The following is a 20,305-nucleotide window of genomic DNA, read 5'->3' on the forward strand; positions in this document are numbered from 1 at the left end:
AGCATGAAAGGCATCACATGGAAAATGTCTTCAGGTAAGGATGCCTGGGTTGCAATTGTGAGTGAAATAAACTGTACGGAGAAATGGACCTTTACCTTCAGACGACGCTATGCACTATATATTTCTTTACATTAAAACCTTAACAATGAAAAAAGGCAGGGAGACCACTTTAGGTGCTAAAAATGAAACATTTATTCAGACTTCTTGACATTTGATTTGACATATAAACTCTTGTCTAAGCTGTAAAAATGCACCTAAATTCAACAGAAAATGGCAGAAAGCAAAGTCGACAACGAAAAGTGAACAGGAAAGTTCAAATCATGATGTAAACAGATGAAGATGATAACTCTTCCAAGTCATTACTTGGATGGAGCTGGAAAAAAAAAAAAAACACAGGAACTGAATGCACCATGAGAGACAGGGAGAGATCCAGGCTGGTGATCCTGTCAGTCAGAGCTTAGGTCACCTCCACTACCTGCCTCAGCTCCTCTATTAGTGGAGCCAACTCCTTCTCCAGACTCATGATGAGACCTGAGGACACACAAAGTGTACCGTCGTCACTTCACCGCTACAGCACTACAGTAGATGTTCAACAAACATGGAAACGTGTGTGTGTGTGTGTGTGTTAGGGCTGTGCAATTAATCAAATTTGAATCATGATTGTGGCTCCTAACGATCACTAAAACAACGTAACAAAGTGATTTCAATATTGACCAAAATAATCATGATTATTTTCCATAATCAAGCAGTCCTAGAGTGTGAGTGAGTGAGTGTGTGTGTGTTATGGCTGTGCAATTAATCACATTTTAATCGCGATTATGATTGTGGCTCCTAACGATCACAAAAACAATGTAATCCAGAAAAACACTACATGCACATTACGTTTAGCAAGTGGACTCTTATTTTGTCTTATGTTCTGAATGGAAAAAAAACATGATTTAAACGGGAAAAGTATTAAAAGGAAATTTCACAGATCAAGGTGTTTTCACTGTTGATTTGTTTAACTGTTTCCCTAGTTTTTAAGTTCAATAAATGCAACATCTTTCCAGAAGTTAATAAGCAATCGTGTTAAGTGATCGTGAATTCAATATTGACCACAATAATCGTGATTATGATTTTTTCCATAATTGAGCAGCGTGCGTGTGCGCGTGCTTGTTCTTGTTTAACTACATTCGTGGGATCCAAAAACCGGGAATACAGTATACTTGTGGGGTCCAGACAGCTTTGTGGGGCCAATATGCTGGACCCCACACGTTTAAAGGGCTGTTTGAGGGTTAAGACTTGGTTTTAGGATTAAGGTTAGAATTAGGTTATGGTTAGGGTGAGGGTTAAGGTTAGGCATTTAGTTGTGATGGTTAAGGTTAGGGTAAGGGGCTAGGGAATGCATTATGTCAATGACGGGTCCCCACAAAGATAGTGAGACGCTGTGTGTGTGTGTGTGTGTGTGTGTGTGTGTTTGTGAACCAGCTATCGGTACCCATCCCTATTTATTCATAATGGTATCTGTCTTTAGTATACGAGTGGCTTTAAGAAGTGCAACAAAAAAAAGGTGTTCTTACAGTGGACTGAGGTGAACCGTGTACAATGATCACTGAAAGAGATGTTACCTGTGTTGGCGTTGCTACTGGCAATGAAACTGATGACCAGCGGTAACCGATTGAACTGCACAATCTGTTCGACACAAGAGACACAACAGACGTGTTGGGCCAAAAAACGGGTAGAGTTCAGAAAACAAAAAGGCAACGGTCAGTTGACTGATGGCTTGGTGTGTCTGCGCCCTCAGAACAGCTGAGTTTGACTGAAGACAACTCTGTGTAGTCCGGGTAGTATGAGGGGTTGTCTAGGAAACAGCTGTTACATTTTCACAGGACATCTGGGATCAGATGTAGAATTGATACATAGGCACAAAAACTGTGCACATATGCCATTCCACACACAAAACTACCAAAAAACTGGTATTTATAAAAGAGCTGACTTCAGAGCAGCGTATCCAGTTTTCTAGCGATAGCTGCTGGTGATATAAGGAGATCCGATGCAACCTTAGTAAAACCTTGTTTTAGGACTGGGCGACAGGGAGAAAATCAGATATCACGACATTCTTGACCAAATACCTTTTGACAATTGGTGCTTTAACAAAATATCTTCACACTTAGATTTTAGATAAATAATAATCAGTAATGTGGACATAATGTCTAGGTGGGGAAAAGGCAAATAATAGAACAGCTAGAACAGTCTGGTAAGTTCAGAAAAGTACATCACTTTACTGTAAGGCAGCCTTTAAAACCAGGAAAAGACCACACTTATGCCATATCACGATATTACGATATCCAAAATCTAAGACAATATCTTGTCTCAAATCACGATATCCATATAATATCGATATATTGCTCAGCCCTGCATTGTTTCAAGGTTGACTGCCAATTTCATTGATTGCGTTTCTATTTTTGCAGCAGACAGTGATCTGTAAAATATCAAAGGCACATTTATAAACATGATTTTAAATTTTTTTTTTTTGCCATTTGAGAAGTTATTTCCCTAAGCTACTGGCTGTTGTTCATTTGATCCTTAATTGTGAAGCAGCTTGTAAAGTCTGTTCCAGTACGAGCTCTATAGATCAATGACGCTGACTGAGATGTTACCTGGTAGGTGTTGTAGTAGCAGATGATGCTCTTGTTCTTGGAGAGGCCCAGCTTGCTGCCCTGATCTGTGGCCAGAGCAAAAGTAGACAGGAAGCCAGGTCTCAGGGCGTGGACCGGGGCATTGTCATTGGCAACTGCAGGGACACAGAAGCCACGTCAACGACAATAACCTCCCAGACTGTGAAACGGCTGCTCTTCCTTCTTTATGGAAAGTTCAGTGAACGCCCAATTCAATTCATTGTGTGCCAACTATGTGGCCCCTTCTCATTGACACCTCTCCCTTAATGCATGCTTTGTGTGTGTGTGGATGTATTTCAGGCCTGTGTGTGTAATTTAACAACACAGTGTAAAAATAAATTTCCCCCTAAAAAGATATGCATAATGTAACGTATTTGCTTTTGCTCCCCTTTAAAATCAAACAAACTGCTGAGCCATGTTCTGCTCACAACACTGACAGTCGGCTTTCTATTCAGTTAATATACCCTCGCAAACCAGTCTCCATCTACCATCCTGTCATTTTTAACTACGCTAGCAGACCGTGGGATTGTAGAACAAATGAGAACGTTTATTTAACAGTTAAAGGAAAACCAGGTGCCAAATATCACATGAGCGTTGCATTTCTATCTGAGCCTGTCGTGTTAAGGCGCTGACACACCAACCCGATAATCAGCCGTCGTCGGACAGTCTGGCGAGGTCGGTGACTCGAGTCTGTTCGGTGTGTTTCATGCCATCGTCCGTCGGCCTTCATTTTGGCCGACCTGACTTGCTGGGTCGGAGGGCGGGCAGTCGGACTCAATGACCCATCTGATTGGTGGAGTGCTAACCCGGAAATGACGAGCGGGATGAGCGTGACTAGAGTCTCTCAAAATCTGACGAAAATCTTTTAATCTGACCTTTGTCGATCTGAAATGAAGACAGATTCAGCAACTGCACGGCCTATTTCTCGCTTAAAATGTTTTCAGAAACACGTTTCGGTGAACTATTTTAGTACAATATGAGAACGTATTCCTAACGAGCCGCCATGACGGTCTGATTTTGAAATTCCGGAGAAGCCAGACCCACGTGACGCGTTCGTCCAATCAGCTGCCGGTTTTCATTTTTTGGGCGACAATACAGATTAGCGCCGCCTGCTGTTATGGAGACGTATTACGCAGAACGTATGCTCAAGTCGGCGTTGCTTCGGTGTGTTCCGAGGCACTTTTTTGACCAACTCGGGGAGGCAGTCAAGTCCAACTGCCTTTTCTGCCGAAGGTCGGCCGTCGGGTTGGTGTGTCAGAGCCTTTAGAATTAAGTTTTTATGGAACCTTTACGTAACAAAGACCTATGTATGAATATGTTTGAATGACAAAAAGCCATCACTACACACAATACAATACACAATAAAAAAATGTTAATCGTTATCGTAACGTTAACTGGCGCAATAAACACATCGCGAAAGGCTGGGACATATCGCGGAAGACACTCAGGGATTCTTTGTGTTAGTTGAAAGAAAATATCAGTAGAAAACTGCACTTTAAAATGTAACTGTCATTCTTTTTTAGTGGTGCATTTTGTATTCAATTCAATGTTCAATTCTCTTCAATAAAAGAATGTCGGAAATGATTTCCTTTTATTTTGTTGTATTCTTTGTTGTCCATATACAATTTGTTGAATTTAAGAAGAATACTGAAAGCAGCAGAAAGGCAGAACCGAGCACACTTTAATATCTGTTTATTTATCACAGGTAATATCGTTATCGCAATTTTGCATATTTTCCTCATATCTTGTAGCCCTAGCCATCACTTCAACAGACAAATTACAGGTCTGAAAAGGGCTCAGGAGAGAATGTTACATTGGCAACCACAAAAAGCAAGGCTTTTAGAAATGTTCTCTGTAGTTTACTGTGACACACCGTCAGGAGAGCCTGCTCCCACTGTGGTTACGCTCTACTGTGGGCTGCTAGTGGAAATGCACAAAGGAGAGAGAAAGAGTACACAATATTTTGCCCAATATACAAATCTTCTGAAATGGTTTCTTACCTTTGATAACTGGGACACCGTCCCGGTCTGTCACTACAATAGCATGGAGGCCTTCAACACTGAAGGAGAACAGACAGTAGAATTTACAAAATGACTCTACACAACACATTGTTATTTTCACTGCAGAACGTAGTTTTACAGTTATACTATTGCATTCATCATACACACCTTTGCAACTGTTTGTACAGATATCTCTTCAAATCCTGCGAAGACAAATAAGTTAGTTAGACAAGGTTCTACATGAGCTTCACTAACCACCTGACAGAGATACTTAATCTAAGTGGCAGGGCAACGAGGGCAGCCACCAGGGGAGACTGTATAGACGTAGTAGGTTTGGCCAAACAGTCTTCTCAGTACGGGCCTCAAATTATTGGAACTGCCTTCCTATTGAACTCAGAGAGAGCACTAGCTATCTATCATTTAAAACCACACTCAAGAGATGAATTAAAAACAAATCAAAACTGCAATCATCAATAGCTGGTTTACCTCATCCTAGGTACTGCCCTTCTTTGTATTGTACTATGTTATATGTCTATGTGTTGTACTATTATTTCTGTCCCTCTCCCTTTTCTCTTCTTCTTTCATAATTTGCTTCCTATCTTTCATGCATTCTTTTTTATCAATGTAATATGATGATGTGTTGACCTTCCAAGGGACTACAGATGAAAGTTAGCTTTTTTGCTAACTCTGGCACATTTACATTTTGATGGAAACTAAAATTGTCAAGTGATGTGCATTGTCCCTTTTAAATAAACAAAGAAATAAATCTCCACTGTGGTGTGGACCAAACCTCATTGGAAAACCCTGCCGTTGTAGCCGTGTTGCTTATTAGCTCTCGTTAACGTCTCATAAAATAGCGTAGGTCAGTGAATGCGGCACGCATAAAGCCAATAAGCTAAAGTCACATTTTACGCAACAATGAATTCACACATTTCTCGCTCTTGCCCTCGAGCTGTAACGTTACTGTATGTTCCCGACATGTAGTATACACCACATATGCGACCTTTTGTTATGATATAGGCTAAATAACGCTAAATATGTTTCATGTTTTCTCTCTCTGTGCTAGAGAAAGGCAGGGGCTCTTGAACGAGCTGTAAGAGACATACAGGCTATACTTACATCAGCCATGGTGGCCAATGGTTTTCGTGTTATCCAGACCGCTCGCCAACTGTTGGGGAGAAAACAGGCTCTATTAAAAGGTCCTCAGTCAGTGGTGTAGGTAACGGCAGCTTAGACAGTCTGTTAATATAACTGTGGGCTTTCTGAAGTGGATTAAAGCATGCTAACATGTTAGCTAGTTAACAAGAAAACCGGCGAGATTTAGCTAGCTGTTAAGTTACTTCCTGTAGTAAATAACGTTAAACTACCAACTGCTTAAGTTACCTTCTGCATGCTAAATACATTTAAAATGACAAAGTAAAAAATAAAATAAAACATTAAATGGGTTCACGTACCTTCTTTAGAGCCTTTTGAATTGACTTCAACTTTACATGTAGTTAAATGCCACACAGCAGCATCACATGACGGACTTGTTTTGTTTCCGGCGCTTGGAGAAGTGTTGAGGAGAGTCAGCGCTGCGCTCCAACCTCCATGCGCATTGCGCATGACACACTGCGCACCACCGCACGATTCAATATACGTTCCCTTCAGCTGCCAGATGGTGAATGTTTAGATGTAGAAAATGCACCTCGCCCCAGCAGTAGGTAACTGGTACTTCTTTGGATCCTCTAAAATGCAGCATACACCTGCTGCATCATGACGGTGGGCCTCACAGCTGGGCTGTGGAATGATTTGGAATAGTGATCATTGTTGGAACTGCTTCACCCACAATTGAAAAACATCCCTGAGGGGTAAGTTAATGAACAGATGTAACACCAGCGCCTGTCTTTTAAACATGGTGTGCTTATAGTGCCATTGAATGTGTCCATGGCTGAGACATTGAGACACTGAGACCTAAAAAATGTACAAGAACACTGCACCAAATAGGCTATGTCCTGATTGTTTTTGAAAATATATGCATAATAGTAGTATAACCTGCTGTCTGATTCAATCATTTGGATAGATAAAAAAGTGTGTCAGTTATAATTATTCTATAATAATAAAATAATGCATGCAAACTGTCTTAAAAATTATAAATACGCCAAGCCACTGAATCCTCATCTAATAAGGATATGATTAAACTTGCTCAGCAATTCTCGCAATTAAAAATGCAGATATATTTTTCTTTTACATTGTATACAGTATATTTGTACATTATTTTGACAATGCCTGTTGTTTTAAGTAAAGAAACACCACGCATAGCCAGTGAGATTTTAGTTTTAGTTTAGTGTGAGTTTGTTGGATCAAAATTAAGAGGGGCTGAGTAGTTGTCATATCCCTGAGGCAGATCCAAATATAGCCAACTATGAATAGAATATCCTAACAGACTGGGTCACATGTTCTCTGCCCTGACAGCACCATTCTACTCTGGGAAGAGGCCGGGAAGAAGTTTACTACACTGTTTGGCTGCGTACTGTAGACTCAAACAGGTGAGTTTATTCTGTGTGGCCTGTAGCCTTTATGCTCTTCATTATGAACACTCAAATATGTTTAGATAGTTTTCCATGAGTCTAAATCAGACTTTAAACCCATGTTTTATAATGATAATAAATCAAAGAACATATTTAGACAGTTATATCGATAATCAGTGTTTAAGGGGCCCAAATGAGGATTGGAACTTTAGTTTAATAAACCTTTTTCCACAGCAGATGTTTCACCGGTATCACCAATGAAGCATAGCGTAAGACAGGTCTGGCACGCACTTAAGCTCGACTATTATCTCAGCTCATAGCTGACAGTTCCTAAGCCAGCACACCAGCTGATGGCTCAGCTGATTCCTCGGGGTGGGAAAAAAAATTGATTCTTAGATGCATCGTACATGATTCTCTCTAGAACGATCCGATGCTCGATTCTGATAATAATCGATTATTAAAAAATGTGTTGATTTTTATTTAAAATGTACTGTTTCCAGACAAGTACAAATCAAAAAACAGAGTGACTGAAAGAGGATGGGATAATGGACAACAGCTTAGAGTTTAGGCAAGAGTGCAGAAAAAAAACACACAAAAATGGCCAAAAGGAAAAAATAAATAAATTTTGTATATATACACATGATCTAATAAGACATACATAAAATAATTAGGCAAAACACATATAGGCTGTTCATCTACTTTATCACATGACATCTGAATATTGCGATATCGATATTAATTTTGATATTTTTTAAACATATGTACTTAAGTTATGGTATTACAAACGTTATGGGAAAACGCATCAAAATAGATTCACAACAATATAGTGCACACGGAGACTTATTCAATATTTCCGACTGCAAACTCTGCCTCACATAAACACTGTTTATAAAGTTGCGGGATAGCTACCGGTGAGAAATAGATGCGGGATGGGATTACTTTTGGCCATTAAAGTTTCCTCTTCAATCTGTTATTTCGTCTCCTCCCGGAGCAACACTCATTTTCTTACTTTTGTGTTCTTTCTTTTGCTCCACTCACTCCCTTCACTCTCTCTTTAGGTCCTTTCTTTTCTTTCTCTTCTCTTCTTCCATTTTTTTGTCTCTATCCATTTCTTCACTTACATTGTCACTCTGTCGAAACATGCACACACGTCACGTGGTACGCTCCATAGGGTTTGTCACGTAGTGGCCCTGTGCGCTGACGTGCACTAACATGTGCAAGTGGCACGGTAACTGGCCAATGAAGCATGATCATTATAGCGTTTCATGCGGGCTCTAAATCAAACACAACTAAGGAACACAGCCAACGGACGGGACGCAGCGCTCCACGTTAAATAAACAAAATATTGCATACTTATCGCGACACTTTCAGTATAATATTGCACATCGTGATATCGCGATAACGATATTGAGTCGATATATCATGCACCCCCTAGCGGAGAGGCCCCAGAACAGAGCCATACCGCCAAATACAAATTGCAGATGAGCTTCTCCTGCTAGGACAAGTCAAAATGTCTGCTGTAAGAAAGGTAACAAGACTAACACGATTCAGAATTATTCAGAAAGTAAAACAGCATGTTAGGCGGATGTTTGACAGAGAAGAAAGGGAAAAAAAAAATGAAAATGATGGTTAGACTGTAACTGTATGTTTTTGTTGACCTTTTTAAAATGAATGCACCAGTATTAAACTGTAGGTAAGGGCTGCAGCAATGAGGAGAAAGAGCATGGAATTGGGATTATTTATGTGAAAATAAAATCAGTTGATAACTGCACTAAAATTTAACTGTTTAAACTTTTTTCACTGGTGCCTTTTATATTAAATTCAATGTTCAATTTGGTCAATAAAAGAATGTTGACATGATTTCCTTTAATTTGTTTTAAATCCAACAAGCAATTTGTTGTATTTTAGCAGAACACTGAAAGCAGCAGAAATGCAGAACTGAGTCCACTTTAATATCTGTTTATTTATCGCAAGTAATATCATTATTGCGATATTCAACAACGTTATCGCATTTTGCTTTTTTCCTCATATCATGTAGCCTTAATTTTGATCAAATTTAACTTGGATACTTTATGCCTAGTTCCCCCTGTATTATACTGGTTGATAGAAATGTAAAAATGCAAACAATTTAGGATTTAGACTCACTGACTGAGTCAGTGACTGAGGCCCTTGAAGGTGATTGCCAACACTGATGAAGCCTCTCTGTTTGTCTCTCGATACAAACGGGATGCTACTTTTTCCTAGCCTGACGTCATACTCAGATTCTAGTCAGAATCTGAGTCTGATACTGCTCCATTGGGCTGTGATTATGGGGCGTGTTTCAACCGAACCAGGAAAGAAAATGCTTCTGCACTCAATTGGATAGACCTCCAACCAATCAGAGCAATGGAGTATATGACGTATATCTGCCCCATCTTCTTAGCGACCATCGGGGCCAGCTGATGAATTAAACTTTTGCCGAATCCTGTAGGAAGGACGGCAAAAACATCTTTCCGATCGACAAATGCCTTGATCGCGGTTCACTGTTACTTTTTTAAAATGAATGCGCTGTCGATATCTTCTATATCAGACGCGATGGTGGAATCTACACATCTCAGTTCTCCAGCGGCAGCCATCTTTGTTGTAAACGAATTTAACCCAAGCGCTCTTTGGTGACGTGGTTGATTACGTTACTGTTGATCATCTGTCCATCATTGTATAAAGCCCGCCCTGACAATTTGATTGGTCCGAACAGCTCTGATTCGAGCATAGTTGCTCCACAATGGATCAAGTCCAGACCAAACTTCCCGACCTCAAATGTTGTGGGCGGGGCTTAATTTGGCTGGCATCCAGGCTAACTTCTTCTGTTTCTGGTGAACATTTGTATTGTGTGTTGTTTTGTCTTGACTTTGTTCTTCTGATTAGCATGGGGGACTTCCAGCAGTTTGAGCAGGACTTCTACCAGACAGGATATTACATAGATGACCAGGGCCACACCGTGGCTTACTGCGATGGCTACGATTCCACAGACCCTGCTTATTACGACACGTAAGTATTTAGACTTTTGAGAATAGTGGCTCCACCGTGCACGCACATTCCGTTACACATTTCAGCCAATGGTTTCACACTTTCCCACCATTCGTTAAGGTTGGGCACAGTGACTGTAAAAAGTATTAAACTGGCCTTACACATTTCAGTGTTTAGGCGAAAATTTGTGATATTAGGCTGTACACAGTATGAATAAAATTGAATTAGTTGACACCTGAGGGCACCACAAGTCAAGGCCTTTGCATTTGGGATGTTGAAAGGCATTCTGGGATATGTAGGAAGGCAGTAACTTAAAGGGACATTTCACCGTTGGAAAGATGAATATATCTTTAAATTGGGTCACTTATGTAGTAGAAAAGTGAATTTTTTTTAGAAATTGGTGGCTTCTAGGCTGAGAAAAGCCAGAAAATGTGTTTTTGGCTCATGTAGATGAAAGACACCAAATCCCAGAATGCACTTGCTTCGCTGCTTTAGTGTGTACTCCCAAGCCATGCCTACCGTTACAGACAGACAGTGAGACAGTCGACTAAATTTTTGTGTGTTTTATTATCATTTCAACCATATACACGAAACACCGTTTCACCGTGGCTCAATTGGTAATTAAAATATATGAAAACAACATTATATAAAAATGACATACGAAACAGGCTACATTTAGTGCACACACACGATATGCTCCGTAAAGTTCAGCTAACACATAGCTAGCTACTAGCATTAGCGCTTGGTGGGCTGTATCACCGAGTATACAAATTTGCGTGTAATGTAGAATGGTCGGCATTTAACAGTCACAAACTCCACCAGCAGTTAGCAGTTACTTGGATTCAAGCACCCCCATTTCTGCACCAGGCAGTCCGTGTTAACACAGCTCACCTCCACTAGCTAGCCTTACCCGGCGACAGAGCAGCCGGCCTGGTAGCTGGATAGTCCGATACAACGATTGTTTCCACAACAACAAAAACACAGCAGTCTCTGAACTCGCGTTGGGAGTTTCGTTGAAGTTGGATGTAGTCCAGTTTGTTGCCTAATGAGCGGACACTTGCAAGCAGGATTGATGGAACAGGTGGCCGACTAGCGTTAGTTTTCCACAGACAAACTTGTTCAACGTTCCCCGCTGGTGATGTCCCTTTATCGGCCAGAGGCTTCGAGCAACACCGCTGGTCTCCATAGCAGGCGGGCGAAGCTGTGTTGAGTATTCCGTCTGTAATAAAGTGTCCTGCATATTCTCTGATCTGTACCAACGTATCCCGGTGGTACACGTGTGCGGTAGTTTGAATGCACATAATTGTTGTTCTAAAATTTCCTTCGGGATGAATAAATCTATCTATCTAAAGTTTTGATGCTGAGAAGCCACTAAGCTACGTGAGGATTCAAGATGGCTGACACTCGTTTTGTTTCGTGAAATTTCGGAGAATGCCGGCATGCGGAAGTAGGACTGTAGTCCATAGCCTCTGGGCAAAAAAGCCTCTTATGACGCAAAAGGACGATTTTTGCGTCATAAGAGGCTTTTTTCCAGACCCACAATACAGAGATCTCTCGTCTCAGGAGGACATGAGGGAGGGAAGCATGGTCATTAAAAAATACTACCGGGTTTCTACTGATACAAAGCTTAATGCTAAATCGGTGAAGTATCCCTTTAAGTAAAAGTGGACGTGGCAGGTTTTAGAAAAGTGTGTACTGCAAAACAGACCCCTTTACACCAAATAAATCCTAGAATGGCTTAAACATTCCTGATTGATGTACCTCTGGAGTATTTTGCTGATAGATGTCTTTCCAGCTTTTGGATTATTATGACATTACAACCAGGGTTCAAAATTTACTTTTGCGTCCACCAATGGCTAGTGAATGTTCAAATTTTACCAGCCACTCAAAAGATTACCATTGTTTTTTGGCTGGTGAGTGAAGCAAATCTACCAGCCAATTGCATATTTTACCAGCATTTGGCTGGTATATGGTGCTAATTTTGAACCCTGATTACAACTATACAAAGTATTTTTATATCCTTTTATATACATGTTTTGTTTTCAGTGGAGCACAGGCTTTCGTGTCGGGGGCTCTGGATCCTTCCATGGAGCAGCAGTACACCGGACAGTTCTTCCAACCTGCAATGCCTTCTGGGACCGTGGGAGGCACAGGAATAGATTCTCCTGAAGAGGAACCTCCCCTTCTTGAGGGTAAAAAAAATAACCTGCATTTGCACAAATGTATGTTTCTTTGGGTCATTATAAATACTCAAGTTGAATTAGTTGAAATCCAACTGTTTGTTCACATAGAGGTCAGATGTGTTGACCCCAGGAAACAGCTGGGGAAACAGCTAATGACTGAAAGCGATATTCCTGCATTGAAACTTCAAATAAAAGCCACATGGCACTGGGACTTCACTCCATACCAAATATGCTGCATCTAAACAATACGTTTTCATTTATAAACACCTAACTTTTGCTACGTTTACACCTCACGTCCACAATTGGAAACACTGCTGCAGCCGTTTTGGTTTAAAAACTCTGGGGTTACTTTGTAGTCTAGAAGTAGCCTGACAAGCCAGACCCACATCAAGATGTTGGGTCTGGGAACTCACCATTGGCAGGGCTCAATCCGAGGGGCGGGATAAACAGTTGTCTTTCAAATTCCCTCTGCATGCAATAGGATAGCGCTACAACCAACCAGAGCTACGAAGAAGGTAGTGGAGCTAGTTGATAGATTCAACTTTTGCCGTATCCGTTCGGCAAAACTCCAAACACATCTTCCTCTTTTAAGAATGACTTCAGTGCCGTTCTTTGTTCTTTTCTCAAAGAAAAGCTGAACTCCAAGTCTTCCAGAGTCGCGGCCAAAGCCGATTTGAAAGACCGCTGTTCACCAGCAGCAGCAGCCATCTTCTTTGTTTTCAAGTAGCAGGGAATTCACGCGTAACCGTCGCAACTCTGCCATCCTTATGTTAAGACCACCCACCGACTCTATACACGATGTGATTGGCCTGACTTGAATTTGGTTTTTCCAGCTCGCAACCCAACGGGGAGTTGCTAGACGACCCTGGCTCCAAATTACATTTGCTGCGACTAGATTTCTAGGCTAGTCTAGAAGAGCACAAATGGAGACGTTTGGAAACGACGACGCACGTCAGTCAGTCTTAGCTGTTAGATGGGCTTACATACCTTTCAGTAACTGTTCCACCTCATCGTCGGTCCAAGCTAATCAATCCCTGTTAGGATCCCTTATTCTTTGCCATTGTTGTTCTTTCTCCAAAGTATTTTCTGTACTTTCAACTTATACATTCGTGATTTTTAACCGCCGAGCTGATCTTGATGAAGGTCTGGAGGGACCGAAACGTTAATTTTCTGTAAATAAGACGGTGATGCTACAGCAAGAGCAGAGTGTGAGACTTTTTCCTTTGTTCCAAGGTGATGGTATCTTCCAACGCACCTGGACAGAAGAATTTTTGGATGTGCGAGTTGTTTCTGCTTCCTGTTTACACCGGCACGCGCATGCCCAGTGTATGCGAATGGTCATGTGATATGCCTTTTCCAGACGCGTAAATATAGACGGAGATTAGTTCTACTACTGGAGCTAAAACTCTTGTGTGGACGGAGATCCTTTTTGTCTCCAAACGCCGCTTAAAAATGAAAACGTAGTAGTGTTTAATCACAAAGAGGTTGTTTTTTCTGCATTGCAATCAAACAAAGTACAAAGATCGGGTTTTCAAATGTTTGTTTTCTGTGAAGGTACTTAATTTATCTAACCCCCCCCCCCCCCCTTTCTGTTCATTTTTGTTTTAGAACTTGGCATCAATTTTGATCACATCTGGCAGAAGACACTGACAGTGTTGAACCCCTTTAAACCAGCAGATGGCAGCATTATGAATGAGACGGATCTGACCGGTCCGATCCTCTTCTGCGTTGCACTGGGGGTCACTTTAATGATGGTACCGCCTTTCTCAACCAAGTATATGAACGTTACTAGAAACCCTATTCAACATTCACTGCTGTATGATATGTATGGTTGTGAGATTTAAGTGGAATGTAACTAAGTACATTTACTCAAGTACTGTACAATGTGCAAGTTCAAGGTACTTGTGGTTTACGTGAGTCTTTTCTTTTCATGCCCCTTTCTACTTCAGAGAGAAATATTGTTCTTTTTACTCCACTACATTCATCTGACAGCTTTACTTACTAGTTTCTTTACACATTAAGATTTCTGCACACAAACCACACGTAGTTTATAAAATATGTTTTATTATAAATGAAACTACCCAACAATATAAAGGCCTACAAGTCCAGCTGAAATGATTAGACGATCAAACACAGTTGTTTTGTACTTTTACTTTTAATACTTTAAGTACATTTTCCTGATGATACTTACTTTTAGTTAAGTAACATTTTCAATGCAGGACTTTTACTTGTAACAGAGTATTTTTACAGCGTGGTATTAGTACTTTTACTTAAGTAAAGGATCTGGATACTTCTTCCATCACTGGTCGTGAGATTGAATTGCCTAATACTTTATTCTCATATATGCAGGCAGGTAAAGTCCACTTTGGTTACGTGTATGGGATCAGTGCTGCAGCCTGTATTGGGATGTACATCCTGCTGAGTCTCATGAGTTCCCTGGCAGTGTCTTATGGCTGTGTGGCCAGTGTCCTGGGCTACTGCCTCCTGCCAATGGTGGCCCTCTCTGCATTTGCTGTCTTCTACTCTTTGCAGTAAGTCCATTCAGTGGTTGTGTATTATGATTATACTGTTTTTATTAGGGCTGCACGAAATGAGGAAAATATGCGATAAGTGAAAAATGTTGTTGAATATTGCAATAAAGTCATAACTTGCGGTAAAAAAAACATTCAATTGTACTCGGTTCTGCCTTTCTGCAGCTTAAAGTATACTGCTGAAATATAACAAATTGCTTGTTGAATTAATTAAAATAACATAATTTATAACGTTTATTTTATTGAACAAATCTAACATTGAACTGAACACAAAAGGCAACACTAAAAAAAGCCCTGAAATAGCTGCACCCACTGTAACGCAGTTAATGCTTCCAGCTCCTGACACTGATACCACCATTTAACAATCAGACACCAACTTTGTCACCAGCACCAGCATCCTCATCAATAAGCCAATGAGCATGTTAATGGTCTGTTGTAGGGTTAGGGTTGAGGTTAGGTTGACTTTAGTCTATATCGACGACGATTCCTTTACGGAAGATCTGCCGGATGTCCCTCATTTCGGCCGGATGTCCATCACCTTCCGCTTTCTTTGTGTTGGAATTTTAAACTCCCGTCGATTTCTGAGGACTATGGTTAACTGCTCCTCAGATCTCTGCAGGGTAAATCCAGACAGCTAGCTAGACTATCTGTCCAATCTGAGTTTTCTGTTGCACAACTGAAACAACTTTTGAACGTACACATGTTCCACTAAAACAAGTTCCTTCCCGAGGCTATTTTGCAGAGACACCGTTGCTCCGCCTGGCACTTCGCGCCGCCCAAGACGATTATGATTGGTTTAAAGAAATGCCAATGAACCATAGTACGTTTTTCTCCCATCCCCCATTCTCACAAAATGCAGTGTGGACTGGCAGTGCAAGACTAGGTTGACTTTAAAGTGCTCATATTATGCTTTTTTTGCTTTTACCCTTTCCTGTATTGGGTTATATATCTTTTTGTGCACGTTATAGGTTTACAAAGTGAAAAAGCCCAGAGTCCACCCCAAATGGACTTACCATCTCCAACAGAAAACACTGTTCACAAACTGCTCCAAACAGCTCTATTGTAGTCCAGCCTTTACTTCCGTGATGAACATGCGTCACTTTGTAACACGTTGTAATGCTCGCCTAGCTGCTAGCGTGGCACGCCCTCATACTCTGCAACGGACTAGCTAGCAATACTTACTGAGCATGTGCGACTCCCAACAAAGATGGAACAGAAGTGAGATGTCTCACTCTGTAGCTAAAACAGAGAGCTCAACACACAGGGAGAAAAGAGGAGCTGCAGCAATGTGCAGTACAACAAATATATGGTGTTTTCTGAAAATTAAACCACATAAACCTATTCTGGTACAACCTCTAAATACAATTATGAACCTGAAAATGAGCAGAACATGAGCACTTTAATGGTTAAAAGGCTTTAAATCCCTCCTTTTGTCTTCACAGAGGCGTCCTGGGTACACTTCTGGCCTTGCTAGGAATTTGTTGGTGCAGTCTCTCTGCCTCCAAGATCTTCATCTCCACCCTGGCGATGGATGGCCAGCAGCTGTTGGTGGCTTACCCATGTGCCCTGCTCTATGGGCTCTTTGCACTGCTCACTGTTTTCTAATTATCACCAGATTAAACACAGAGGGAAAATATGTATTGTTCCACCAACAACCCTTTTATTTTTTACAAACTAAATTTAGGGAAGGTTATGTTTTTCACCCCTGTCTATTGGTCAGCTTGGATTAAGTACTCAAGGTGGATGATTGCATATTACAGAGCTTCAGCTCCAGGCTGAATGCTTAATATTCCTCTACTTTATGTTTTATTTTCATTTTGTTTTATTATTTAATCACAGCTATATTTAATATTTACATGGTAGATATTTGACGGAGACAGTGTCTTATGATCTAAAACAACACCTTCATGCCTTGTATGTTATTTATTCTGTCTTTAAAGATTTTGATGAATAAATATTTATGTGATAAGTGTATCTGACATGTCCTGGTGTCGACTTCATATCTTAACTTTTTGTCAAATTTCCGAAGTTTCCATTCCGTTAAGTTATGCACAATGCACATTTATTTAGAAATAGTGACAGTGACAGTCAAAACCCAACACAATCCAGGGATATATTTGGTTTGCCTAACAGTCCAACAACTCGAACGAGCAATAACATCAAATAAGTAGAGGTTAAAGTGATAGGCTCACGAACTAGTTAATAAGTCTTCAAACCTGAGTATGCCAATGGGGGACCGCCTGCAGAGGGCGGCCTGCTATTCAGTATACATTGTACAGAGATGCAAATAGGAATGTGGTAATTATGTCCCACAGTTCATCCCGTGTCAAATGAAAGTGTTTTTTGGCACCATGCGACCGAGAAACAGGCTGGATTATGAATGATTAAAGCTGCAGTGGGTAGAAAGCCCAAAAAAACGCCAGAATTTAAAGTAGACCTCAATTGGAACGCTCTCTCTCTCTCTCTCTCTCTCTCTCTCTCTCTCTCTCTCTCTCTCTCTCTCTCTCTCTGAATTGGCCTGTGATTGGCCAAAGTCTCCAGTGACAGCTAGATTTTCTAAAGCTAAAAACCAAACCTAGAGGATATGCAGAAGTCTAGTTTTCTCTCAGACGACTTGAATTACAGTGTGATGAAAGATTATTATGACAGTTTAGCCCAACAAAGCCAAACATGAAGTGCCTACTGCAGCTTTAATTAATACTGTCAGTGCCCACAGTGTGGAGACACCATACAGATAGGTGTGGATGAGGGTGTGATAGTAATCTATTTTTCATTCTGTTTTGAGAGCTGTCAGTAAGTTCACCCAGATGTTTCATAGAAATCAAATGATTTCCTCCCTTTTCGCTCCATTACCTACAGTACCCATTCCCTGTTATTACAGCAGAGGGAGCCACAACATCAGTTTTGCGATGTTAAAACATTCCAACTAAGGACATTTTTCTCCTCAGTCCCCCAAGTTTAGCAACGCTATGAACTGAGTAAGTTGGTTCCATTTCTTGTCTTTGTCATTTTGTTTGCTGCTAAAACACTGCTGTATTAGTCACAGTATTGTCCTGAAGAGCAAGCTGTGTGTGTGTGTGTGTGTGTGTGTGTGTGTGTGTGTGTGTTCTTGTTTAACTATATTCGCGGGAATACAGTATACTTGTGGGGTCCGGACAGCTTTGTGGGGCCAATATGCTGGACCCCACACGTTTAAAGGGCTGTTTGAGGGTTAAGACTTGGTTTTAGGATTAGGGTTAGAATTAGGTTATGGTTAGGGTGAGGGTAAGGGTTAAGGTTAGGCATTTAGTTGTGATGGTTAAGGTTAGGGTAAGGGGCTAGGGAATGCATTATGTCAATGACGGGTCCCCACAAAGATAGTGAGACGTACTATGTGTGTGTGTGTGTGTGTGTGTGTGTGAACAGAGGAGGATGTGGACAGTCACAGTCCACAGAGCTGTGGAGCTTTCAGAGGGAGAAAAGTAACTTAACTAAGTAAAATTTCTCACACAGCCTCCATGATGTATGGGGGTCTGAGCGGACTCTGACAACTGCAGAGTCAGTGATGTTCTGCAGACAACTTTCCTTAAGAGCAGGGAGAGTGTGCGCAGGAAGGAGAAGGTGGGGAGGGGGGGCACAAATGTCGACACAATTCGCTGTGATATTAACAACGGGTAACTTCTAAGGTTCCCGATCCAATCAGGCAGGTGGATCCAGTCCCTCAGGTGATGCTCGAGCTGGCAGGGTGGAATACCAAGGCCATGATCTCTCTCTCTCTGGTCTGTGTTTCGGCTCTGTGTGAGAGATGGAGTGTGGTGGCTCCCAAGACTGAGCTCCATCACAGAAACATCACAACACTGCTCATTTACTAATGCTGTTATGCTGAAGGATGGGAACTAGGGCTGTAACTGTGGGCTACACAAAAGTCACGGTTCAGCTTTGGAGTCACGGTTTGGTACGAGTTTCATACAGCAGGAGAAAAAAACAAATAAAGATCCATTTCCTTTAAAAAATGTTTAGAACAGACAGTCGTTCAAATGTCAAAGACAATGGCTGCTTTCCAAGTCTCTTATTTGATATCTCCTCACTTGAACCGGAAGTCGTTTTGGCCCTCCTTTGTGAAGGCCTTCTCAAAGCTCTTATTCCTGCCCAGAGAAGCTAGGATGGAGGACGGATCTCTGAGGAGCGTGGATACACGAGAGGAGCCTTCCCGGAAGCCGTGGGGCTGAAAGGACGTATCATCCCTCTAAAAACACATTTCATTATTTCCTCTCTCCTCGCATGATTTCCTTGCGTCTCTCCAATGCTTCCTTGGTGGGACGGACTAAGATGCAAGGAAGGGAAGCAAGTGAAGCAAACGTGGATGCAATTTAAGGACCTGAGACGTGGCCTATGTAACAATCCTCCTGCTGAGGACTGAAGTAACATTTTGCCCACTGGCAACTTTGGTAAACTATAAAACTAATGAACATTTTAACCACTTATGTATTACACATTATGAACACTGAACAAACCATTTCCCAAAAGGCAACAGGTAACAGGCTATAAAACTAAATTAGTCTTGGTCATTAGGAGGAATGTTACAATTACTTCTACTTTGGCTATATTTAACCACTCAAGGCACCCAAACATTTATCATCCTGGTAATCGGCACATCTGGGTGATGCTGTCGAATGCGCGTTAACAGTGGAGCAACGCCAACACACCGTCTCCATCTTAAACACAACTCACTTTCCGTTGCTGTTGTAGCTGACTGGGAACCATATGCGCTTGCCATAGTGTAACTGACTCGCATGCCGATCAGCTTGTTGTGCTAACCTCAGCACATGTTGGTAAGGGTAAACATTTTCTCGTGGGAGTCGTGCTTGTGAACTTTGGTTCCACATTAAGTGCATCAATCCACATAGGCCTACTGTGTATTCTGCGTAGGGCTGCGCGCACCAAGGTGTGACCCCCTGGACCATGACCATAACGGTTTGGTATGAAAACATGAACCGTTATCTATTGATTTGAGTTTAAAAAAAAATGGCTTTAAAACTACTTAGGCCTACTAACCTATAGAAACGTTAACTGTTGGTAGGAAATGTGAAACAGTGGCCTGTCGTGTCAAAGTCAGACGCTCTGTTGACCCATCCTTCCACCCCAACCTTCTCCCCGAAGTTTTGTGGCACTACAACATGCACAATGACAGAGTCCTAATTGACCGGAACACTGGGGTCATCTCCTAAAATGTAAATGTATGCAATGTTTAGGCATTTGAACAACTAAGTGATGCTGTTGTTTTTCTTACATAGACAGTCTCTGTCATGTCATCTTGTTCCAACATCTCAGCAATTACTTCAGTGAGTACAATGTTATCGTAACATTTCAGATTTAGATTTAAAAACCTGCATATACTGTACGTGCTAATTTTGGTGGGAAAAGGGTACAAGTATATAG

General features: G+C 41.3%; 2 protein-coding genes across 2 annotated transcripts; one reads left to right on the forward strand and one right to left on the reverse strand.

The window, feature by feature from the left end:
* Nucleotides 1-168: 168 nt before the first annotated feature.
* lamtor3 (late endosomal/lysosomal adaptor, MAPK and MTOR activator 3) lies at nucleotides 169-6,241 on the reverse strand. The gene is made up of 7 exons (XM_031321370.2): nucleotides 6,112-6,241; nucleotides 5,777-5,825; nucleotides 4,826-4,860; nucleotides 4,658-4,716; nucleotides 2,640-2,773; nucleotides 1,608-1,671; nucleotides 169-531 (listed from the first exon to the last, which is right to left on the reverse strand). Exons 2-7 carry the CDS (start codon nucleotides 5,783-5,785, stop codon nucleotides 458-460), a joined length of 375 nt encoding a protein of 124 aa, XP_031177230.1. The 5' UTR covers nucleotides 5,786-5,825; nucleotides 6,112-6,241; the 3' UTR covers nucleotides 169-457.
* A 38-nt stretch (nucleotides 6,242-6,279) lies between these two features.
* Nucleotides 6,280-16,556, forward strand: zgc:123321 (uncharacterized protein LOC559912 homolog). Its single transcript, XM_031321367.2, has 7 exons — nucleotides 6,280-6,507; nucleotides 7,112-7,185; nucleotides 10,072-10,194; nucleotides 12,220-12,365; nucleotides 13,965-14,110; nucleotides 14,706-14,887; nucleotides 16,330-16,556. The coding sequence occupies exons 3-7, from the start codon at nucleotides 10,073-10,075 to the stop codon at nucleotides 16,490-16,492; spliced, it is 759 nt and encodes a 252-aa protein (XP_031177227.1). The 5' UTR covers nucleotides 6,280-6,507; nucleotides 7,112-7,185; nucleotide 10,072; the 3' UTR covers nucleotides 16,493-16,556.
* Nucleotides 16,557-20,305: the final 3,749 nt, after the last annotated feature.

Source organism: Sander lucioperca, chromosome 18, assembly GCF_008315115.2.
Source record: "Sander lucioperca isolate FBNREF2018 chromosome 18, SLUC_FBN_1.2, whole genome shotgun sequence".
NCBI classification, from domain to species: domain Eukaryota; kingdom Metazoa; phylum Chordata; class Actinopteri; order Perciformes; family Percidae; genus Sander; species Sander lucioperca.

Excerpts from the sequence above, each read along its gene's own strand:
- lamtor3 (XM_031321370.2), bottom strand. Across the intron at positions 4,717-4,825 it reads CTGTACAAACAGTTGCAAAG|TGTTGAAGGCCTCCATGCTA; the intron begins GTGTGTATGATG and ends GTTCTCCTTCAG. Across the intron at positions 2,774-4,657 it reads CGGTGTCCCAGTTATCAAAG|TTGCCAATGACAATGCCCCG; the intron begins GTAAGAAACCAT and ends GTGTCCCTGCAG.
- zgc:123321 (XM_031321367.2), top strand. The coding sequence starts at position 10,073 with ATGGGGGACTTCCAGCAGTTTGAGCAGGACTTCTACCAGACAGGATAT. Across the intron at positions 10,195-12,219 it reads GACCCTGCTTATTACGACAC|TGGAGCACAGGCTTTCGTGT; the intron begins GTAAGTATTTAG and ends TTTTGTTTTCAG. Across the intron at positions 14,111-14,705 it reads TGGGGGTCACTTTAATGATG|GCAGGTAAAGTCCACTTTGG; the intron begins GTACCGCCTTTC and ends TCATATATGCAG.